The sequence below is a fragment of the Bos indicus x Bos taurus genome, chromosome 29 (assembly GCF_003369695.1).
Source record: "Bos indicus x Bos taurus breed Angus x Brahman F1 hybrid chromosome 29, Bos_hybrid_MaternalHap_v2.0, whole genome shotgun sequence".
Taxonomy (NCBI): Eukaryota; Metazoa; Chordata; class Mammalia; order Artiodactyla; family Bovidae; genus Bos; species Bos indicus x Bos taurus.
The window spans coordinates 6,052,034-6,077,213 of record NC_040104.1 but is presented as its reverse complement, the minus strand read 5'-3'; the positions used below and the strand labels follow the sequence as shown (position 1 = coordinate 6,077,213).

At 42.4% G+C, this 25,180-nt stretch overlaps 1 protein-coding gene across 4 annotated transcripts in view; it reads left to right on the top strand.

The window, feature by feature from the left end:
- The first annotated feature begins 4,721 nt into the window (after positions 1-4,721).
- The window catches only part of KDM2A (lysine demethylase 2A), a 92,696-nt gene continuing 72,237 nt past the window's right edge, over positions 4,722-25,180 (top strand). The window contains exons 1-3 of one of the 4 annotated variants that reach the window (XM_027532484.1): positions 5,306-5,720; positions 6,942-7,065; positions 12,200-12,321. Coding sequence is in view for 3 of the 4 variants with exons in the window: in XM_027532483.1 (XP_027388284.1) it covers positions 7,024-7,065 (42 nt within the window). In the remaining variant the exon portion in view is untranslated. Of the gene's footprint in view, positions 4,813-5,305; positions 5,721-6,941; positions 7,066-12,199; positions 12,322-25,180 lie in introns of those variants that run through there. The other 3 variants (XM_027532483.1, XM_027532482.1, XM_027532485.1) reach the window with 3 other exon arrangements.

Genomic DNA, 25,180 nt, shown 5'->3' with positions numbered 1-25,180 from the left:
ACTGATGCTTTTGAACTGTGGTGTTGGAGAAGACTCTTGAGAGTTCCTTGGACTGAAAGGAGATCTAACCAGTCTATCCTAAAGGAAATCAGTCCTGACTGTTCATTGGAAGGACTGATGTTGAAGCTGAAACTCCAATACTTTGGCCACCTGATGCAAAGAGCTGACTCATTGGAAAAGATCCTGAAGCTGGGAAAGATTGAAGGTGAGAGGAGAAGGGGATGACAGAGGATGAGATGGTTGGATGGCATCACCAACTCAATGGACATCAATCTGAGTAAACTCCAGGAGTTGGTGATGGACAAGGCCTGGCGTGCTGCAATCCATGGGGTTGCAAAGAGTCAGACACGACTGAGTGACTGAACTGAACTGAAGGTTGACACAGTAAGTACCTGATACTAACTTTGGAAGGTCTTTTGAGGGATACAGATGGGGCCTGGCCCCTGCCTTCAAGGAACTTACAGTCCAGTAGAGGGGGTGGAGAAAGATGTTCAGGAAGTGATTGTTACAAAACCAGAGAGCACACATGATTAGAGCGCACCAAAAATGAGTAGTGGGAAATGGGCAAGCAAGGTCTACTTTGATGATGAGAAAGTGGATGACATGAGCATGCCTGGAGAGAGGAATGAACACAATAGGTGATTAGTGGAAGAATGGAGAGAAAGATGAAAAGAAAGAGACTTTAGTATGCTTGAGTGATGATCAGGGAGAGGCAGAGTCAGGGATGATAGAAAAATAGAGATCAGAGTCAGGGGTTGAAGAGGAGAGACTAGGATTAAGGAAAGGAAAGAGGAAAACCTATGAATAAGTCACTCCTTACATGATACGTAAATCTGCTTAAACACTCAAGCCATCTCTCCTTAAAACTGGAGGTCAGAAACATAGTAAATGCTCATAATCTGTGGCTATTATATGCCAGACATTGGGTTTTAAGACACTATTCATTTCATCCTGAGCGTTAGGTATTTTCCCCCCTGTATAGAAGAAAAACCTAGGCTTTGAGGCGATCATCAGGACCAAGTAGCTGGTAGTCCGAAGAGTACAACTTCAGTCTCTGATGCTAAAGCTTTTAAATCACTGGCTACAGTACCTCCTGTGGGCTTATCAGGTGGCTCAGTGGTAAAGACTCTGCCTATCAATTCAGGACTTGAGTTTGATCCCTGGGTCAGGAAGATCCCCTGGAGGAGAAAATAGCAACCCAATCCAGTATTCTTGCCTGGAGAACCCCACGGACAGAGGCACTTAGTGGGCTACAGTCCACGGACACAACTGAAAACACATGCATGCTAACTCTTAGGAGATCTTCAAGACCAACTTTTCTATTTTGGTTTAGATCTATACTATTTAGGACATCCCTGCTGCTGCTAAGTCACTTCAGTCATGTCCGACTCTGTGAGACCCCGTAGACGGCAGCCCACCAGGCTCCTCTGTCCCTGGGATTCTCCAGGCAAGAATACTGGAGTGGGTTGTCATTTCCTTATCCCTACTTCCTCCTTAATATTTAGGGAGTGAAATGACATTGGAAATAGCTTAACTTAGTTGATCAGATTACAGGGTTCTCTTTTTGAAGGTGATACAGATTTTGGTTCTCAGTATTTGTTGGGTCTTAGCTTTGCTTAATATAACCTGGTAGCTCACTTGGTAAAGAGTCTGCTTGCAGTGCAGGAGACTCAGGTTCAGTCCCTGGGTTGGGAAGATGCCCTGGATGAAGGAAATGGCAAATCACTCCAACATCCTTGCCTGGAGAATCCCATGGACAGAGGAACGCAGCAGGCTACAGTCCATGGGGTAACAAGTTGGACATGACTTAGCGACTAAACCACCAGCTTTGCTTAAGAAAGCAAATATTTGTTAATATCTTACCAAGACACCAGTTTATTCCAGTCAGAGAGTCTCTTCTTAATGCCTCTAAAAGGAATTTTTCTTTCTTTTCTCTCCATCTACTACTCTTGCCCTCTCCCTGAAGCCGAATACATATAGCTGGCTGTTCACAGTTCTAGCGGCTTTCCTGGGGAATCCCCAAGCTCTGTTCTCCTTGAAAATGGCTCTTTTGGGGCAAAGCAGTTAGCCTCGTGATATGCCCTTGCCAACCAGAGCCACTGTGATTGTAGGGGGAATCACTAGCCATCTGCTTATCTCTTATCTCACCCTGCACATCTGCCTTGGAATATTAACAAAGCCAGCCTGTGGAGAAACCATTGTGGGTATCTGCTTAAACGTCATGTCCCCCAGTGCAGACTAGTTAACAAATGGTTTTCAACTGGAAAGGAGCTGGCTGCAATCTGACAAACCTTTACTCGAAGTCCTGTTCAAAGTAAGTATTACTATTATTGTTCTTGGAGCTGCCGTGGGTTTCCTCTCAGCATAGGCACCTTAGTTAAACCTGCAGGAGGCATCTGTTATCTGAAGGTGAGACAGTTAATCACTTTAAGGAGTCCTGGATCTTAAGACAAAGGGCAAGACCAAGATGAGCTTCTGCTAGAGACCTCCTTCTCTCTCTCTGTCCCCAAGTAAATATTTCATGAATTTATAGGGATATATGGGAAGGAAATAAAGCCATTTATTTTGCAAATAGCAATGAGGCCTGACACTTAATCTGACAATGGCAAAATCTCTCCTTAAAGACAAAACAAGCAAGCTGCTGCCTTTTCCTCTACCTGCGGAGATCCAGATGCCTATGGGATCCCATCTGGTAGTGCCAGTGTTAAAGACTGCTGCCTTTTAAATATATTTTACTATAGTAGGAAACACTTAGGCTTTAGGCCTGATAATTTTGGGTGAAGCCCTTCATTTACTCTGGAAATCTAAGACATCTGAACAAAGCTGGTATTAGAATAAAGAACATTTCCCAGTGACTGGAATGCCAAGAGGGCAATACCATATTAACAAACCTCTTGTTGTTTGTGAGGTGCTGAGGTCTGGTAAGGCAGAGCTGAACTCCCCTCTATTAGAGTAGTCATGCAAGCTGTTTAACCTTTCTGTACTTCAAGTGTCTTATCTTTGAAATGAGTATAATGCTACCGGGCACTTTAGCTTATTTCCAAAGATGTCCTGAGACAAAGCAAAGAATATCTGTAAAGCTCCCCAAGTTTGCATGTAGAAAAACCTCATGTGCTAATAAATTATAATATCTTGAGTTTACATACTGCCTTTACCCTAGAGTTCAAACCGAACTCTAAATCATTATTTCAATTATTGCCTTCCTCTAATGTTTTCCTAAAAGAGTTTGAGGTTGTTTATGGCAGTTGTATGATTCACTGCATGCCTTCCTCTCTCCATCCCCAGATTCCAGGAATCAAGAGTTTAAACGGTAGGAAACCAAGGCAGGGAGAAAAAAAGATTTGTGTGACACCTCTCAGCAAGAGTGTAGTGAAGCCAGTAGAGCTGACCCGGGTGCGTAACGCCCAAGCCACGGTCCTTTACGGGATTTATAATTTAAACGGGCCCCAAAGCACGAGATTGGCTGGGGAAATGCCCTGATCGCGGTTGGGCTGCTCGCATGGCGTTGCTCAGATACCTCCGGCCGGGCTCCGACGACGTCCCCAGCCTGCAAGCCCGTCGGGCAGCTGTCGAGCCGCGGGAGCCCGTTCGTGGGCAGGGCTGGCACGGCTCGGCGGCCGCTGCCCCGTCGCTGACCCTCGCGTGAAGCTGCGCGCACCGAGAGACGACATCTTCCCGGCCGGGCCTCCCGCGCCCGCCGCGGCCCGGGGCGGCGGGGTCGGCCCGGGGGCCGAGGACGGCTCGCGCACCCCTCCGTGGGGGGCGCCCCGACTCGCCGGGGGCGGGGTCACGTCCCACCCGGGCCGCCGGGGGCACGGGCGCTGCGGAAACCTGAGCGTGGCCGAGGAGCGGGGGCTTCCAGGGCCACCTCCCCGGGCGCCTCGGGCCCGCGGTGGGCGCGCCGGCCGCCAACGCCCCCGGGCCGTCGCGGCGACCACTCCCGAGCCTGGTACCTGTGGACGCCCTTGTCAAGCGCCCGGAGCTCCCCCCAGGGGAGCCGAGCCCAGGACAGACATGCTACTCCCGTTTCCTGCCCCTTTGGAGCGGCGAGGAGTGGGTGAGGCGGGGCCGGGCTGCTGCACCAAGCAGCCCCCCGAGCCGAGGGCGGACGGGCCCCGTGGCGGGGGCGCCAAGGGCCTGCCCGGGGATGGCGGGCAGGCCGGCCTCGGCCCAGCGGCGGGCGCGCGAGGGGAGGGCAGCCGGCGGGAAGGTGCCCCTTCCCTGCGCCCCCTCTCCCTGGGTAGTCTGGCCGACCCGGCCCAGAGGCCTGACCCCGGGAGACCCCCGCTTTGAGGCGGGCAACGGCTGCCCTCGCCCAGGCCGCCCGGCCCTCAGGTTGTGTGACTGTGACGGGCTGACTGGGGCAGAGGGCGGTTGAAGGGGACCGGGGCGCTTCTCCCCACTGTTTGGGGGGTGTTGTGCTTTGTGGGGGGTCGGGGGTCACCACCCTCCCAGGCGAGGTGGGGGAGGGCCCCCAGCGCAGCTGGCCGGTGAGGGGCGGGGTCACAGAGGCGAAGTGTGTGTTCGAGCGAGGGCGTGTGGGGGGCAGGGCGCGCGCGGAGGCGGATCCGTGGCCTGCGCGCAGGCGCGAGCCGCGGGCCGAGCCGGAGCCCTGGAAGAAGGCCGACGGGGAGCGGGGGCGGTGGGCCGGCGGGAGGGCGGGCAGGCTGACGCGAGGCGGGGCGGGGAGCCGCGTCGGCGTCTCGGGGCGCGGGCGATTCGAGGCCGACGCATCCGCGCGTGCGCGCGCCGGCAAAGTGTCCGCGTTAGAGGGGAGTGACGCGTGCGCGTTCACGTGCACCCCGGAGAGCGGTAAGGAGCCGAGAGAGGCTTGAAGGGGGGTGGGGGCTGAAGAGGCGAGCTGAAGGAGGGGTGGGGAGGCGGCGCCTGCGCAGTGCGCCGCGGAGGAGCTGTGTGTATGTGAGAGTCTGACGGGTTCAAAATGGCGGCGGCTGCTCCAGCGGCTCCTCCTGTGTGAGGGAAACAACACCCCTCCCCGGCAGCGGCGGCGGCGGCGGCGGCTGCGGCTCGCAGAGCACCTTCTCAGCGGCTGGGCCTGTCGCCGCTCTGTCTATCCTGGGCAGGGGGCGCTCCGGGAGGAGGGGCAACGCCAAGGGGGCCCATCCCCCGGAATCCTTCCTCTGCGACTGGGGAGTAGCCGGGGGCTCGTCCCGCAGCGCGGAGCTCGGGCTGAGGGGGAGACGCGAGGGGACCCGGGGCCCCCAGCCCGGCGCGCCGCGCCGCTCCCGCCCTCTCCGCCCCCCGGGGCCGGGGCCCGCGTTCCGGGGGGCCGGGGCGGCGCGGGCAGCCTCGGGTCGGCCGGTCTCAGCTGATCGGCCGTCGCTCCCGGGCTCTGGAGGCGGCCGAGCAGCTGCTCGCCGAGGGCACTGCGAAGAGGGCGCTCCCCGCGGCCGGGGCTGGTCCGGGGCTTGCGCTCGGGCTGCTGACCGCTCGCTCGGGGGAGGCGGGGGCGCCCCGGGCTCGGCGCCGAGGGGTCGCGCTCCCCTCTCGTGACGCCTCCGACTCCCGGTTTCCAAAGCCAGAAGAGGAGGTTTGATTCAGCAACTGTTTCCTCTCTTTTCCGGGTCGCTCTGACCCTCTGGATACTGGATTGATCCACGGAAAAAAACCGAAGACGACGTTTGGGATTTAATTTTTCCTCTCAGTTTTTGGAATCTTTCACTTCTCACTTGGACAAGAACTCACGAGCAAAATCCCCGGTGAGATTTCCCCCTCCTATCGTTTACCCCCCCCTCCCCCTTTGGAAGTTTTGGTTCGTTGTGTTATCTAAAGACTTAATGTAAAGTTTCTATTTCTTTTTCTGATGGGTGAACGAACCATTGAAACGCCTTTCCCGGGGGGAACCCGGCGAGATTTGCCATTTTTTTCTTCTCTGGCCCTGACTGTTCCCAAGCCCGGGCTGTCCTCGTCCAGGGGGTGCAAACACGGTTTGACTCCCGACTTGGGGCGACGGCTTCCTCCAGGAGGGCTCTGCCACGAACTGCTATTGCAAACTGTGTCATCGGGTCCTCGGGTCTCGTAGCAGTTTTGAAAGGATGCTCTTAACGTGGCCATAATGTAGTTACAAAACGAAAAAAAATCTGCATTCTCTGTGGAAGCCATTATCCCTGAGAATTATTTAGAAACAAGAAAAACCTTGGTATTAGGAATCGACCGTCGCGCAAACCGGTCTTTAATATTTGGAAAAGATGAATTTGACTTATATGTTTAAGTAAGATATCTTATTACTTTAAACAGAAAGATCTGATCAATTTTTGTTCCTGATTTGCAACTCTCTTGAATTTGTTTCAGAGTTGTACGCGTCTTGTGTTGGGGTGGAGGGTTGGTTTGGAAATGAAAAGATCCGGGGAGTTTAGGAAGGACGGCGACGATTGTATACGGATTTTACTAGAGGTGTATAGGAAATGGTTTTGGAGTCTTCATTTCTTGTTCTCTTTATGTATTAGTCTGTCCTTTTCTCTAGTTTCTAATTACGGCTGAAAGAACTATTTTGGTTAGGATCTGGATTCGTTCAGTGGCTGCTTTACCTGGTCGGCGCTAGGAGAGAAAAGTCCTACCCGCGCCCCCCCCCCCCCCCCCCCCCCCCCCGCTGCGGCTTTTTTTTTTTTTTTTTTTTGCTAATGTTGCCGTGAAGGGGAGCCTTGACTATGGTAATCCTGTGGGGAGAAACAAGTGGTGTAGCCCGACTGTAAGGAACTGAAACCATCTTTTGCCTATAGGCCTCAGACAGTTGTAATGTGATTGTTGATCTTGGTTTGGCACAACTTGCCCCAAAGCTGAGAGTTCCCAAACTGATGAAGAGGAACCCGGTTTCTTAGGAAAACTTTTAACTTACGCATATCCTAAATACTTCATTCCAAGGGAAAAAAGCTTGAGTTCGAGGATGAGTTCTCATCTCTGCTCCTATCATTATTCTTTAGTGTTGCAATCTGGTTCCTAAGGAGGAAGAGGAAGGCAGCCCTGGAGTGGTTTCTTTCTGTAATTTCAACAGAAGAGTGAGAGATGGAACCCGAAGAAGAAAGGATTCGTTACAGCCAGAGATTGGTTAGTATTTACTTGCCTTTTTTTTTTTCTTCAGTTTTGAAGCAGAATAACTATTTTGTTTCCATTTGTGAACATACTGTGATTAAAACTTTTCAGGTGGCTTTTCTCTGCCCCAGAGGAGGAGGGAAGATAATATCTCATGTGGGTTTTAGGCCAAGTAGTTACAGCCATAATAGTCATCCTATTTGGAAATGAATGTATAGGTAGCCTTCTGCCAAAACGATTGTAAATCAGATGATTTTGTGAATTACAGCATGACAAGGATTCCTAATTTCAAAATACTGAAATTGTAATCTAATTGATTTAGATTAGAATGTAAATTTTAGGAGCAAAGCTATTTGAGGAAGAATAGTTCTGTATAATTTTCTTCTTAGATTATGGTGTACCAAGATCTGTGGCTTTGAGCTGGGGAGTAGAACTAAGGTTTTTTTTTTTTTTTTTTTAACACGAACATTGATAGTGTTGAAGGGTATTGATTGAGAGAAGGTAGAATACTGGATGCCGATAAAGTTCTGTATTTTGTATTTTGGGAGGGATGTATGTGATCTCTCTTACGGGAATAAATTTCTACTTAGTAATGATTTGGAGGGAATTGACTTGTGTCTGCATGTGGATACTTTGTCCTTTAGGCCCTGTTTTCCTCTCAGGGTTTCCCTGCTGGAGTTAAAAGAATTTGATTTTTGTTTTTCTTCATCAAAGAGAGTTTTATTAATACTCAGCATATATTCATTTCAGAATTGTGAATTTATGTTTGTAGAGTGGGGAATGAGGAAAGCCACAGAACTGTCTGTATTATGTAAATTTGGTGAACTGAAAGACTTAGAAGATTAACTGAAGGAATTTATGCTGGTTTTACTTGGCTCTGCATATTAGACTGAATTTGGAGGAAAAAAGAATGATTCTCTAAAGCTTTTTCTGTTGATCTCCAGACTCTGAGAATAGGCTGTTTTTCCCCCCGCCCCACACCCCCTTAATGTGACTGTTGAAAAGGTGTGGTGTATGTTGGCAAGTATTACTATGTCCAGTAGGCAATAATGTTCTGGTAAACCTTATTTCAGAGGTTTACTTCTTGTCTCCCAATCTGTGTTGAGATTATAATTCTTTATCTCCAACTTCTATAAATAAAGTATATCATTAGTGGAATTTTGTACATATAGGATTTATTTTTTGTTTTGACATTTCTTGAGTTCAATTTTTCTTTGGGAAAAGAAAGAAGATGCTGCAAAACTCTTTCCCAGTTAGTTAACTGCTATTTGAAATTAGTTTTTATCATGTCAGCTGGTAGGATTGCTGAGCTGTTTTGTAAATAAGAGATCTTGGGATTTAGTCTTTCAAAACAAGTTTTCACATTTTTTAACAAGGTAGAAAGGTAGTGGTAAGTGTGATTTTTGCCCTGGTAAGTTTTTTTTTTTTTTTAATTGTAAAATGATTGCTACCTGTTGCACACATTAACCTTTCTTTAGCATATTTTTCCTTCTGGTTTGTGATTTTGTAAAAGTGGTGTGTAAGAGGATAAAGCACAAATTTTGGGAGAATCTTAAATTTTGGGTAATAATCTTGGAGTTTAGAATTACTGTTTGTTTTCCTTTTTAAAATTACATGACAAAATTATATCTGAAGTGTAAATCCCTTCCATAACATAACTTTTGATATGATATTGGTGGCTTATTTGAATGGCAGTGTGCCTACCGAGCCCTTAATGGCTCTGTGTCAAACACTTACATTATAGCATTCTGTATTAAGTTAGTTATTTGAGGAATTTTAAGACTAACATGAAGACATAAAGGCTAAGTTTTACAGTAGTTATAACACTGTGTCTCTTTAAAGTAGGTCAGAGTATAGAATTTAGTTTTGCTTTGCAGTTACTGGCCATGGAACATAAAGTTTGAAAGAGAATAAATGACAGGTATACTAACTTGGCTTTATGATTAAAGTTTGGTTTCATGCTATATGTTTGTCAAATTGAATTGAATCACCTAGTATATTGATTATAGTGTTAACCGGCTTTTACTTCCATATTGTTTTAGAGGACAGAATCTAAATGGTAGTCCCTCTGTGACATATCTTCAAAATAGCTTCTTGGGAAGAAAATGTTGTACCAGTATCAACAGTCTGAATACAGACTCATGTTGGAACAAGACTTCTTTATATTGAGAACCTTTCTCGTATCTTAAAAAAAAAAGTTGTATCCTTACTAATAAGAATGTGTATTATTCATGATTGAATAGATCCTCTTTAATGCTTTTAACTGACTTGGATTTGGTGAGATAAATTATGATGTTTATATCATCTTTGTGACAAGTCATCTTTTAAAAAATCAGAAATGGTTTTTAAAAATGGGCTTTTCTTTTGTCAAACTAGTGTTTGTGGAGGAGAATTACACTTTTGAAGATGGTATGTATGTTTTTAATGAAAATATTTTGTTTTTAATGAAAATATTAGTAGTTTTGTGTATAGATTTCTAGAAGAAAGCCACATACTCTCCATGGCAAGTTGGCATCCCTAAGGAGGTATGACAGTGAGAGGAATAGAACTTTCAGTTTTGGTGATGGGTGGTTATTTGGTTGTCCTGAGGTAAAGATGATTTATTTCTGTGTTTCTAGTAATTTGGATGTAGGACCTTACTGAGAAACATTGTCAGGTACTAATTATGGAACTTTTCTTCCTTAATTTGGTTTCAGGAGCCAAAGTGTTGGAGCAGTTTTGAATGCTTGTCACAGCTATGTATATTTAAGTGTTCATTTACAGGGAATGTTCTACATAGTATTTTAGAGTTTCTTAGTCTAAAATATTAGTTAAATCCTTAGCAGTTGTAGTTGATGATCTTTTAGGTTTTTGAAGTCACACCAATTCTGAGTAGTTCTTGCTATTGCATAGAAAGTCAAGGGCAAAATAATGTGCCTTAAAATAAATGAGTAAAGTGTAGTTACATTTGGTATGGAAAAAATTCACTAGCCCCTGCCAAAGGCAATTGTAGAAACGAATGACTAAATTAGCGTAAAAAGAAAGCGAAGACAGTATACTTCAGACAGTATGCTTCAGGGTAAAAGAAGTTATACTTTTTTCTCTTTCATGTTTCTGAATACTTTTTTCTCTTGACTTAAGTTAGTACTGTTATCTGAAGGGAGAGATGCTGATTTACTTGAGAGTTCAGCTTGCTTGTCAGTCTTGATGATGAAATTAAGAGATTTTCTAAAGGATGTTATTACACTATTGGATGCTCAATCCTGTTAATGTGCCTTATATATGATTCTCTCTAAAGTAGCTGAATCATTTATTTGTTGTAGGAAACTGAGGGCCCCAGTTCCTTATGATGTTCTCACCTTTCTTTGGGTTATCCTTAAAATCGTATCCCCCGATTCAGGAGCAATGAATGAACAGATTCACCCTTTTACAAACAGTCCCACTTTGAATGTACCCTCTGTAAGGTTTTTCTGGCCAGGAATAGACCAGGCAACACAAAAACCTAATTTTAAGCCATTTTTTTCCATAGCTTAACAATTAAAAAAATTATAGCATGGTCTAAATTGATGACTTTGCTTATTTATAATTATTCCATTAGACTTAACTGTCAGTCTGTATTGGTGAAAGAGTACATTTTCGCAGTCTCTTTCCTAGTAATATAGGAAAATCTTATTGCCTATTTTTGGTATTCAACATGCAGATGATGAGGGAGCTAATTTTTTATACTTAAGCATCAGTCTTCCACAGTGACCTGTATTTTGGGGACCCAAATACAGAATGAGGGATGTATTTAAGCCGTTACTTGTCTTATTTTGCTGAGCACTCATCACTATCATACTTAAGTTTGTTTGTGCATATATCTCCATTAGAGTATAAGCTCCTTGAGATTTGGGACTTCGTTTTTGTTTGTGGTATCTACTAGATGCTTTGAATAGTGCCTGACACATAGAAAGTGGTTAATAAAGTAGCCTTAAAAAGAGAAAAGAAAGTACTCTCAATCTGCAATATATAGAAAATGCTCAATAAGTATTTGTTGATATTGTGGAAACCCCTTATAAATACTTTTCTTTTCTATGAGTTTTCTTGACTACTAGGAATAGATCGAGAATGGAGGAGAGTTTGGTGTACAGGGATGAACACACTGTTGGGGTTTGGGTTCTGTAGTGTATACATAAGAACCAGAATGCCTAAGCTCTAACAAATGAAAAACGTTCAGCACACATACCACATGAACACATTTATAGTATTTAGGCCACTAAAATAAGAAAATATTAGTTAACTGTAAAAGCTGTCTGAATTTTAAGTTCTTCCTCAAATCCTGTTAAACCTTCTGTGTTAAGGTTTTTGCTGACTTTTAAGACAGGCTTACGGTTGTGAAGTTGAAAGTGATGGTGGTTGTGTTAATCTCAAGTCTTGGTTTTGACTATTAAGTTGGGGAATGGGTACATTTGGTATATACCATGCAGAGGGACATAACACTCTTATTTTATGTCTCTCTTTATTTTTCCTCTTGGGGAATGGACGTCCTTAATCAAGTTTTATTAATTTGCTCCCTTGGTCTCACTTTTGGGATAATACTGTGTTTTTGCATTGTGCAGAGGTTAAAATTCAGTAAACATTTATCATGTGTTAGGTACTAGGCCAGGTTCTTTCAAACACATTACCCTGTTTAATCCTCAAAACAACCCTGTAAGGTAGATGGTATAATTTTTAAACCTTAATGTTTTTATTATGGAAATAGAGGCCTAGGGAGCTGCCTTGACTTGACCAGGATCACAAAGTTGATAAGGGGTGGAGCTTGACCTTGAACCCTGTTTCTCCTTTCATTCCTTATCATCTCATGCAGTGTATTTCATACAGAAAACAAATAGGTACTTCTGTGGTAGGAAGTTGTAAACTGAGTAGTTTATCTTTTTTTGAGGCTACTTTTGCAATTTCTTTTAAGTAGTTAATATAACTACTTAACATCCTAAATGAGATGGCTACAAATACTTGACAGCCAAAATATGATCATGTTTTTTAAAAGTTAGTGTGCTCTTTCATTTTTTGTCAATTCTGAACTTACTGCACTTGGTCTACTAAAATAGCAATATTTGTGTAGTTTGCATATATGTCAAGCCTTTTATTTATGCATGTCACTCATATCATTGTTTTCTGTTTTAAATTTTAGGTTCTTGGGGGTTTTCTCTATCTGTGAGTACTTGGTAAAAACTTAAAGCATAAAGATAAAAGGCAGCAGATAGTGACCAAACCAGTGGTTTTGACAGATACAGTGGTGAAGGCCTCCTTCAGGTAGGTAGAGAGGAGGAGGGAAGAGGGTGGCCTTGCAGAAGGTAAAGATAGCACAAGTCTTACTATGGAGTGGGGGGTCTGATAAGTTGTTAATAGGAAGTAGAAGATTTGTTTTGGGAGGTAGTGTTGATAATGTAGGGAACACATTTTAAACAATTATGAAAGCCAGGTATGAAAAGTAGAGAGCCACTAAAGTTATGGTTTGTTTTTAATTGTACACTAATTTGATCAGAGTGGTATTTTAGGAGTAATATTTTTGTAGTTTTATGTCAGGAAGTTGTCTGAAAGATTAAAATAGATTACCTCTTGAGAAGATCATGGCATCTGGTCCCATCACTTCATGGCAAATAGATGGGGAAACAGTGGAAACAGTGTCAAACTTTATTTTTTGGGGCTCCAAAATCACTGCAGATGGTGACTGCAGCCATGAAATTAAAAGACGCTTAGTCCTTGGAAGAAAAGTTATGGCCAACCTAGATAGCATATTGAAAAGCAGAGACATTACTTTGTCAACAAAGGTCCGTCTAGTCAAGGCTATGGTTTTTCCTGTGGTCATGTATGGGTGTGAGAGTTGGACTGTGAAGAAAGCTCAGTGCCAAAGAATTGATGCTTTTGAACTGTGGTGTTGGAGAAGACTCTTGAGAGACCCTTGGACTGCAAGGAGATCCAACCAGTCCATTCTGAAGGAGATCAGCCCTGGGTGTTCTTTGGAAGGAATGATGCTAAAGCTGAAACTCCAGTACTTTGGCCACCTCACGCGAAGAGTTGACTCATTGGAAAAGACTCTGATGCTGGGAGGGATTGGGGGCAGGGGGAGAAGGGGATGACAGAGGATGAGATGGCTGGATGGCATCACTGCCTCGATGGACATGAGTTTGAGTGAACTCCGGGAGTTGGTGATGGACAGGCAGGCCTGGTGTGCTGCGATTCATGGGGTCGCAAAGAGTCGGACATGACTGAGCGACTGAAGTGAACTGAATTGAGGTGATAGGTACCTGTACTCAAGTGCAGTGGTTCTCAAACTGTGGTTCCTTTACCAGCAAGGTAGACCTTATCTGCGAATCTGGGAGCTGCTTAGAAATGCTTATTTTTGGACCCTGCCTCATTCTTGCTGGATCAGAAACTCTGGGTTGGGGCCCAGCGACCTGGGTTTTTAACAAGCCAGGTGGTTTCGATGCGTGCAAAAGTTTCAGAACCACCACTCTCAGGTGTAGATAGTAGAAATGAAAAGGAAGGATAGAAGCAAGACACTTGGGCAATGAAGGACTGACAAAACGTGCTGTCTGATGGATGGCAGTGTATTTTGATGGAAAAGAATGCTTGACTGGGGATCATGAGCCCAGAGTCTTCATACAAACTGCATTACCAACTCTAGTTTTAAACAAGAGAACTGACCTGTTATTGAGGGAGTTGTACTGCTAAGTGAATTCTGAGGATTCTGGAGGCAAAGACGAATTAAGGTGGACTCTGGGATGATCTCGATTATCAGGAAGATCAGTGGGAGGGTTTTTAAAAGAGGGAGGTGAGAATATTGGTGGATATTTTAGACAGTTGGAACAGATTTATTTAAAGCAGAGATTCTCAGCTGGGGGTGGTTTTTGCCCTGTCGGGGGACATTTGGCAATATCTGGAGACATTTTTGATTGTCAGACTAGGGGTGTACTGCTGGTATTTTAGTGAGTAGAGACTGCAGATGCTGTTAAAACATTCCATTAAACATTTCCTACAATAGAGAATTATCCAGTGTTAATAGTGGGAGTTTGAAAATTCAGATTTAAAGGGAGAGATTCAGTCAGTGGGTTCTGGGTCTCCATTCTGATTATCTTCTGTTAATCTTAGAGGTTTAAGTCCAACGCAGAACATCTTGAAATCATCTCAGATTGCGTTTTTTAGGGCTTTGCCCAAATAAGCATGAAATGGTTTTTTTGTTGTTGAATTTTCACAGAAGTAGCTTCATGGTCATGACAAGTCCTCAACCTAGTTGCAGATTTCTTTATTACTCCTTTTAACTTCCCTGGTGGCTCAGATGGTAAAGAATCCACCTTGCAATGTGGGAGACCTGGGTTAGGAAGATTCCCCTGGAGAAGGGAATGGCTACCCACTCTAGTATTCTTACCTGGAGAATTCCATGGACAGAGGAGCCTGACAGGCTACAGCCCGTGGGATCACAAAGAGTTGGACGTGACTGATCGACTTTCACGTCACTTACTTATTCTAAGATCAACTAATGTGGGTAACCAAAGTAAATACTCAGTGTCTTGAGATCAATAATGGAGTTACAATAAATATTTTGATACTCTCTTTGAAGAATAGAAAAAAAAGATAAAAGGTGTGGTATTGACACGAGCAAATATTGAAATGTTGTGTATTACCCTGTGGCTGAAAAACCCATGGCCCTTCCTGAGAAACAATCTGATGAACTGGTTGTGGCCCTCAGTGTGAATTTAAGGTAGCCCCAACCTTATTCATTTCCTTATATCCCTGGATCACAGAAGTTACAAATGCTTTTGTGTCAAAACTCTTTTGTATCATCTAGCCAGCCCTTCCTTTTTTTTGACAGTAACTTCGAGAGAATGTAGATTTGTAAATATAGTGCTTGTTTTATAGTATTTTAATCATTTCCAAAGTACGTTTCTATTTTTTGACTTTTGGTCATCTTACTTTTTTGAAACTCACAATTCTAGGAGTTGCTAGGAAATGGGGATGGTGCTACCATGTTACACAATTCCAGAGGGTATCATTCACATTTCTTAAATTTTGTGAAAGATGCCATTGGAGTTGCACAATGTGCAAAAGAAAAAAAAAAACCAAAAGGGGCGCTTTTTGGGTGGATGAGATAAAGGAAAAGTCACCTTGTATATTTGAAACAGAGGGAGAAAGTCCTGTCTGAGAGATAGTTATCTAGTACACATTAATTGAGTGTATATTGTGTGCTTAGTACTGGCATTTTACATATATTAACTAATTTAATTTTCAGCAACCCCTTGAGGTAGGTTCTATGATTCCCATTTTCTGGTTTGGAAACTGAGGCATAGTGCAGTTAAGTAGCTTACCAGAGGTTATAAAGCTAAGTAAACTGAGCCAATGGCTCAGACAGTAAAGAATCCGCCTGCAGTGCAGGAGACCCGGGTTCAATCCCTGGGTCAGGAAGATCCTGGAGAAGGGAATGGCAACCCACTCCAGTATTCTTGCCTAAAGAATCCTGTGGACAGAGGAACCTGGCAGGCCACAGCCCATGGGGTCGCAGAGAGTCGGAGACTACTGAGCAACTACGCATGCATACAGCTAAGTAGGGAAAAGAGCCAGGATTCATAGTAGGCAGTCTAAGATATACTGCCTCTTCTTCAACTTCGTTGGAGTAGAGCTTGTGAATGTTTTGGTATTTAGGATGTTCTCCAAGTCATCTTTTCTCATTCAGGAGATTCATTCACTTAAATGTTTGCTAAATGCTTAATCTGTATCAGGCACTTAACTTGGGCCTTGCTTTTTTAGAACTTCCAAATAACTATGGGTTCAGACAGTGCTGGATATTTTGAAGAAATTAAGAGGGGGGATGAAATACTTGTAGTATGGGGATCACTCCTTGAGCTTGGGTCATTGGAAAAGGCTCCCTGAGAAGATGGTGTTTTGTAACTGAGACCTGAGTGATGCAGAGCCAGTCTTATGAAGTTCAAGGGCTTGAGTGACCAGATCTGGGTCAGCAGAGCTCTAGGCTGAGGGACCAGTTAATTCAAAGCCCTGAGGTAGGAATGAGAAAATGTTTGAAGCACTTAACCACATGTCACACACCAGGCAGAGCACTTGGGATACAGTGATGAGCCAGAGGCATGGCCCCTCTGTCACAAGATTACAGTGTTAGGGAAGTCAGATATTAAATACTTAATGCTAGTAATGTTAGTTACAGTTACACAAAGGACTATAAAGATAAATAGAGGATGCACTGAAGGTGTGTAATAGGGTGACGTAATCTAAGCTTCAGGAGTGCCAGCAGGCATTAGACAACACCTTGTCTTGAGAAAGCCTTTAAACCCGACACCTGAAGGGTGACCATGAGGTAACCAGGCAAAAGGGAGAAGTGATTATCATAAGCAAAGCCCCCCGCTCTGCCCCCCGCTAAAAGAAATCTGACATGTTTGAGGAACCTACCAACTGAATAAAACCAGAAAGAACAGTGTAACTGGAGAGAAGTGAGTGCTGGAGACAATTAAAATCTCAACAAGGTTATCGGGTCAAGTAGGGCTTTATTGTGAATGCAGTGGGAATACAGAAGTTCAGCAGAGGAGTGTAACATGCTAGTATCAGTAGACTAGTATCAGTAGCTGCTGTGTAGAAAAAGGATGGGGAGAGACAAGAATGGATTTGGTGAGACCGACGGAAGCTACTGTGGTTTGGTTCAGCCACTCAGACGTGTCCGACTCTTTGCAACCCCACGAACTGCAGCACACCAGGCTCCCTGTCCATCATCAACTCCTGGAGCTTACCCAAACTCATGTCCATGGAGTCGGTGATGCCATCCAACCATCCACTTTTTCACTCTCCTCTTTCACTTTCATCAAGAGGCTCTTTAGTTCTTCTTCACTTTCTGCCATAAGGGTAGTGTCATCTGCATATCTGAGGTTATTGATATGTTTCCGGGCCATCTTGACTCCAGCTTGTGCTTCAGCCAGCCCAGCATTTCTCATGATGTACTCTGCATATAAATTAAATAAGCAGAATGACAGTATACAGTCTTGACATACTCCTTTCCCAATTTGGAACCAGTCTGTTTTTCCATGTCCAGTTCTAATTGTTGCTTCTTGACCTGCATACACATCTCTCAGGAGGCAGGTCAGGTGGTCTGGTATTCCCCATCTCTTGAAGAATTTTCCACAGTTTGTTGTGATCCACACAGTCAAAGGCTTTGGCATAGTCAGTAAAGCAAAAGTAGATGTTTTTCTGGAACTCTGTTGCTTTTTCGATGATCCAGCGGATATTGGCAATTTGGTTCCTCTGCCTTTTCTAAACCCAGCTTGAGCATCTGGAAGTTCACGGTTCACTTACTGTTGAAGCCTGACTTGGAGAATTTTGAGCATTACTTTGCTAATAAGTGAGATGAGTGCAATTGTGTGGTAGTTTGAACATTCTTTGGCATTGCCTTTCTTTGGGATTGGAATGAAAACAGTTCAGATAAGATAAAATGCTAGTATGCTTGAGAGGCTGACAGTGGAATTACAGAGGTCTTCACAAACATTTAGGAAATAGAGTCAAAGGACTTTGGTTCATTGGTTGTATGAAGGGCAAGGTTAATGGGTACATACAACCATATACTCCCCAAGTTTTTCTCGCGTGAATGGTTTGTGCTGGAGTCCTTTTACTGAGATAGATACAAGTCACTCTGAAAGAAGAGCAGGTTTGGAGATAGAAGGGAAGAGCTTACATTCAGTTTTACATAAGTTTGGATAGGTTAAGGGTGAAGTATCCGTGAGACATCATGGTAGAACCGTTGAGCAGGTAACTGACTGGTTCTAGGCTTTAGTTAGTGTCTGACTCTTTGCGACCCCATGGGCTATATGTAGCCTGCCAAGCTCTCATTCCATGGGATTTTTCCAGGCAAGGATACTGGAATGGGTTGCCATTTCCTTCTTCAGGGGATCTTGCCGACCCAGGGATTGAACCCATGTTCCTGCATTGCAGACAGATTCTTCACCATCTGAGCCACAAAGGAAGGCCCATTCTGGGCTTTAGGAAGAGCTTATTAGCATATAGCAGGGTCTCATTGGCACATGTGTGGTAGTTCACACATGGACTTCCCTCCTGGCTCAGCTGGTAAAGAATCCGCCTGCAATGCGGGAGACCTGGGTTTGATCCCTGGGTTGGGAAGATCCTTTGAAGAAGGGAAAGGCTAACCACTCCAGTATTCTGGCCTGGAGAATTTCATGGACTGTATAGTCCATGGAGTCGCAAAATGTTGGACAAGACTAAGCAATTTTCACTTTCACTTCACTTCAGACTGGGACTGACTTGCAAAGAGGGAGAGAAAGAGGGACCAGAGCGATACGAGGAAAATCAAAAGTAGTGGTGCCCTGTGATTATCAGGCACTGTTCTAAGCATTAGTGTATTTTTACTCATTTAATGCTTGCAAATGTATGAAGTAGGTGCTTTTATTATCTCTATTTTATAGATCAGGGAAATGACCTAAGAAGGGACTATATAATTTGCTCAAGACCACTGAGTAGCCGCTGAAGAAGTTGGTTTTTGAATCCAGGTTTGACTCCAGTTTCTATTCTTCACACTGATAGTGTTTCAAAGAGGAGGGAATGGTAAGCTGAAGTGGTTGCTCCTTAGAGGCTGAGTATACTGAAGACTGAGATTTCTGTTGGAATTGGCAACATAGAGGTTCCTGGAAACTTTTAAACAGGAGTTTCACTGGCATTTGAGGGCAAAAGACATTCTTCAAAATAGATGTGAGATGAAACAGACAGTGAATGAATGAAGAGAAGTTTGGAGAAGTTTGGTTGTGAAGAGAGAAGGGGAGCAAGTCATTAGCTACAAGTGTAGGGTCCAGAGGATGTTCTCTTGAATGTTTGTTATGTTTTAAGATGGAATAGACCACTGCATTTTTTGTTAATGGCATTATCAACCGTTACTCCTTTCTCTGTTACTCTCCATATTTAATCAGTTGCTAAAGACTGCCTGGATTTCTTCTTCATTTTATTGCGTTTTGCAAATACTACAGTTTTTACAGATTGAAGATTTATAACTCTGCATTGTCAAATGATGGTTAGCATTGTTTTTAGCAATATTTTGAAATTAAGGTATATTCATTTTTTTAGACAATACTTTTGCACACATAGGAGACATAACTTAATATAAACATAACTTACATACATGAATCTCCAAGATATGATTAGATGTCTATTGAAATGAGCAGAAATGTGTCGTGCATGTCCTTGAGAGTACATAAAGCTTATATAACATAGTAACTGAACCCTAACAATTAAAAAACCTTAGCTTGGTCATCAGGAAGTCTGTATCAGTTATCTCAGCTTTATTTTGTTCACCTGCAAGGTCTTTCTCATTTCAAATAGTTTAAAGCAGTTATTTTCAAAGTGTGACCCAGATGACCATTCTGAGAGATTATTAGAAATGCAGATTCCCAGGTCCTAAACCCAAACTTAACTGAATCAGAGACTGAATGGATCCAGACTTGTTTCGACAAGTCTGCCAAGTGATTCTGATAGATGATAAAGAGAAGTGCAAGAGTTATTTTAGCAGTCTTTTTTTCTCTTCATTAAAAAAGAAATTAGAGTTAATTACCTTAATTTTGGAGAAGGAAATGGCAACCTACTCCAGTGTTCTTGCCTAGAGAATCCCAGGGATGGGGGAGCCTGGTGAACTTAAAGTTATTTTTAAAACTTTTCTTCATATGTGTTTCCTACCAGTTGACTTTAAGGACGTTTTTCTAAACTAGTAGTAGCTAGATAGTGAGGTTTTTGAATCAGAGGCAGTGGATTGAGAAGTATTTGAAGACTGGTGCTTGCCCAAAACAAAGAATGAGTATGTATATGTGCTTATATCTGTGTATATGCATCTAGCATACATACATGTTTTTCTATCAGTGGAAGATTCTCCTTAAAAGAGTGGTTAAAAGGAGGGAAAGATACAGTACTGGCATCTCTTAGGCGGACTCTAATGGGTGGTACGGCAGAGTAAGAAGTATCAGAAAGTGAAGGTGCTTTTTGTGCAGTAGTAGATACACATACAGTCAGCCCACTGTGTTCCCGCAGCCTGCATCCATGGATTCAACCAACCAATTGAAAATATCCAGGGGGGAAATTGAAAGTTTTAAAAAGCAAAACTTGAATTTGCTATGCTGGCACCTGCTTAATGTAGCATTTACATCACATTTATAATCATTTGTATAGTGTTGTAATAGGTAATCTAGAGGTGGTTCAAAGTACATGGGAGGATGTGCATAGATTATATGCAAATACTACACGATTTTGTAAGGAGCTTGAGTATGTGTGGGATTTGGTTTCCAGTGGCAGGGGTAGGGGGTAAGCGGAGTTCCTAAAACGAATCCCATGTGGATGCTGAGGGACTGTATCTACTTCCTGTAACAAGGAGCTCTCTTAGTAATAGATGTTTGCCTCTGTAATAGTAATAGATGGTTGTGTTACCTGCAATGAGTTGTTGCTGTGGACTGAAAGGTACTGATTATTGTTGATTCTCATTTGCTTCCTATAGAGGGAGTTGCACACTTTACTATTGGAAAGCATAATAATAGCACATGTCAGATGCATATTTTGTGCTTGGCACTATGCTAAGTGCTTTTCCATGTGGTCCACTTCCACCATTGTTGTTTGGCTTACTGCCTTGAGTTTAAATTTACTCACTGTTAAATTAAATAATAGAGTTCCTAAAAAGAACTCCTTTTAGTATGCCTGGTTGCACACTTCCAGGATTTAGTAAACAATATCATATTTGTTCCATTTATCTTTTGTGCTTTTTGTGTGTGTGAGAGTCAGTATTTTTATAGATTATACTCCATTTAAGTTTATTACAAAACAATGGCTGTATTTCCCTGTGCTGTACAATATATCTTTGTTGCTTATTTATTTTATACATAGTAACTTTACCTGTAGTTATTACCCATCTCATACTCTGTAAATTGAAGAAGCTTGTTTTCTTGCATCTTTCCTTACATGGAAGTTGCTTTTTTTTTTCTCTTTCCTTTACTTTTTGTAATTGCCGTTCTCTAAATCTTTTCTACCTATTTAACTGCTTCTTAGTGTAAGAATTGTCATAGGTGCAGAAGTTTTGTTCTTTTTGGTCTTTTGCTCATTTATTTATTTATTTAGCGAACACTGTTGGGTGTACTGCTGATGTTTAACGCATGTATTGGGGATACAGAAACGAGTATCTGTATCCTGTCCTCATAGTCAGGAGGACACAGAATTGTGCTCTGCTGTGATAAATGAAATTTAGGAGGTATAAAGTAAAGAGACGAGAAAGGAGGGTATGACTGAGGAAAGAAAGTCTTAAAAGTGGAGGTAAACTAACTGGATATTGGGACATTAAGGTTGTTCAAGAAGCCAGAGGATGAGGAAGGAAATTCCAAGCAGAGGAACCAGCATATTGACAGGCATAGAAATAGGAAACAGCACTACAGCATTGCTAGTACTTCAGTGTTAGCTAGTAGACGCAGACTGGAGAGGATCTGAGATCAGAAGAGTCTGAATCCCGTTAAGTTGTTTGTACTGCAATAGGCAGTGAGGAGACCTGACAGAAACTAGAAACATGGGAATACTTGATGGTATCTGCTTTAGAAAGACCGCCTGGGAGGGTGTCGTGGTGGATAGACTAGTGAGGGAGGAATTGCAGTGGAAAGTAAATCAGATAAGAATGTACTATAATAGCTTAGAAAGAAGTGATAACCAAGCCTTGGTACCAAGAATGGACATGGAGAAGTGACTGAGTCGAGATAGTTTAGGACAGAGTTGGTGGAACTTGATGATCCTATTAGATGCCCTTGGAGAGGAAGATGACTCCTGAGTTCTTGGCTTGTTCTTATTCCCAGTTGTTGGGTGTGTCACTCATTGAAAGAGAATACCATGGTTTTTTGCAAAGGTAAGAATGTAATTTTGGTATGTTTGTATTAGTCCTTGGGCTTCTTCCCTGGTGGCTCAAGTGGTAAAGAATCTGCTGGCAGTGCAGGAGACCTGGGTTTGATCCCTGGGTTGGGAAGATCCCCTGGAGAAGGGAATGGCCACCCACTCCAATATTCTTGCCTGGAGTATTCCATGGACAGAGGAGCCTGATGGATTACAGCCCATGGGGTCGCAGAGTCAGATGTGCCTGAGTGACTAATCTGTTAGTCTTTATGTCTATAGTAGCATATTTAAATAATCAATTATTTATTGGGTCTCTTCTGTAAAGAACCGTATCAGAGATTCTGGGCTAGTGTCATGAGGTATCAACATGTATTGGGATGACTTTTTATTAGGTGAAACTAGTCTACAACCATTATATTTTAATTACTATGTGGATTGCTTAATTTTCCTGTAGGCTTTCTGCTTTTAACTTGCCTAAATCAAAGATTAATAGTATTATGCTCATTCACGTGGCTTAAGCCCTTTTCTCAGTTTATCCCACTCTGTTTGAAATATTATTCTGTATTCTGTGTCATTTATGAAAATATTAGGAACTGTCCCAAACATTTTATTGTGGAAAACATATGGAAACATGCAACTTATTGTTCTTACTTAATTTTTTAAACCAGTTCTCCATATATGATACAAAATTGTTTCAAATTCTGTTTTTAAAATTCTATGAAGAGACTTTATTAAAAATTTTTGTAATTCTAACTAAATTAAATTTCTTGAGTTTCTCCCTTCATGGAATCCATGTGGCCATTCTAACAGCACATTTGGGAAAAGCTTTGTTGATACTTGGCCATCTTAAGTCAGGTTGGAGGTGTGAGGAACTCTCAGTTACCAGCCGTGAGCCAACAAGCTCTACTTTCACTGGGTAAAAGGAATTTATAGTGCTATGATCAGATGTCAAGTGGGTGGTGGTGGTAGTTTTAGATCTGGGAAGGCATCACATCTCTAGGCCTTTTGGTCTTTCCTGTGTAAGAACAACCTTCTCTCATTTTTTATAGACTGAGAGTTTTCTAATCACCTGGATGCATGCATGCTAAGTTACTCTCTGTGCAATCCCATGGACTGTAGCCTGCCAGGCTCCTCTGTCCATGGGATTCTCCAGGCGAGAATACTGGAGTGGGTTGCCATTTCCTCCTCCAGGGGATCTTCCCGACACAGGGATCAAACCCATGTCTCTTATGCCTCTTGCATTGGCCACCTGGGAAGCCCAGTCACCTGTACACAGCTCCTTAATTTGATGACTTAGTTCTAAGATCTATCTGAAAACTAAAAACTATTGGCTAAAATTTCTCAAATCTTGTTCTGTGATCATAACTATTGAAATGACTTACATATGCACACTCATATTAATCAAAGTAATTGACTTCTGTGAAAGCACTAATGGCAAAAGAATGGCAAGCTGACCATTTGAATCAAAACCTGTCTGTTCATTTCACAAGTGTCTGAAAGGTTCATTACCACAGGACTTGAAACTAGACACAGTGGCTTGCTTACCTGTGAAATAGGCTCTGTTCAGTTTCTGAAAAGGGACAATGCTTTTTTGCATACTTTTTTGTTCTTTTGGGACAGTGCTTTTTTGTATACTATTAAATCCTAAAAATAGTTTATTGATTAGTTGTACTGTGGGACTAATTTGATAATAAAAGATTCCTATTAACATTACAATTAAATACAGAAATAATACAAAAACTTGAGAAAAATTCAAATAAGATTTTCCCATGGGTAAAATTTTGTTTTACCTTTTCCCATATTGATCAGTCTTTTGGAATGTAATACTGATGACTCTTCCACAATTTATTAGTATTTTTGCTTTCTTCCCTCAGCATTGATAGAATCCATATTTTGGGTGAGTGAATGAGGAACATGTTTAAAGGATTTTACCTTGTTGACTGATAAAAGTTACACATGCTGGCTGTGAAAAATACAGGAAAATCATTCATAATCTTAAAAACTTAGTCATCATTACCATTTTAACATATCTCCTTCCAGTTTTTTTTCCCCATGCGTAAAAGTATTTCTGTGTAGCTGGGATTATGCTTGATACCATTTTATGTCTTGCTTTTTAACTTTATCATAATCATTTTCCAGTAACTAAAAATTCTTATTAAAGTTTTCATTGACTAAAGGTATACTGTGATTTCCTATGGTTTATTTGCCCATTTCTCTGTTATCGAACATTTGGGGAACATTGAAAATAAAAGTGCAGGGACTTCTCTGGCAGCCCAGTGGTTAAGAATCTGTGCTTCCACTTACTAGGGCTGCGGGTTTAATCCCTAGTCAGGGAACTAATCCTGCATGCTCTACAATGCGGCCAAAAAAAAAAAGTGGTGAACTTAATTTTTTTTTTAATGTTTCTGGGTATATCCTTATCATTTCTAGAAATACAATAGTTAAGGTTATGAATATTAAAAAAAAAACTGTGAAAAAATTTAAACATACACAAAGTAAATAATAGTGGATATATTTCCCTATACCCATCCCCAGCTACAGCAATTATCAGCATATGGAACTCTCTCATCCGTATCCTCTGCTCCCTCACAATTATTTTAAATTAAATCCCAGATGTTTTATTTGAGTAATTTATTTCATCTGTAACGTATGTATATTATGTATATCTGAATTTTTAGTAAAACTTACTATGTGTCGTATAAAGCACCTACAGAAAAGAACATAAAACATATTAACTACTAGTCCAGTGTGTGATCGCAGAATGAATCCTCTTGTAACTATCACTATCAAGATTTGGAGTTGCTGTCACCTCAGAAGTTTGCTCATGCCTCTCCCAAAAACTAACTCGCTTTTCTTTTCCAGTGGAGACTTCTAGGACTTTCATTTAGTTTTACTTGATTTTGAACTTTGGAATGTGTATTTTGTGTCTGGCTTGTTGGACCCAACATTTGGAGATTTATCTATGTTGCTCTGTAATATGGAGGCTTTAAAAGCATATTATTGATGTCTCAGTAAATGAACAGCTTCTCAATATCTTCATTGTTCAGATTTTCCTAATGACTGTCTCTCACTTTTTTTTTTAATGATTGGTTTGTTGGAATCAGGAGTCAGATAAGGTCCGTCCACATGTTGTGTATGGTTGATGTGTTTAAAGTCTCTCTTAACCTGTAAGTCACTGTTTCTCCCTTTTCTTGTAGAAAGATCTGGTTACTTGTCCTATAGAATTTCCTACTTTTTGGATTGTGCTGATTTCATACCCATGTTA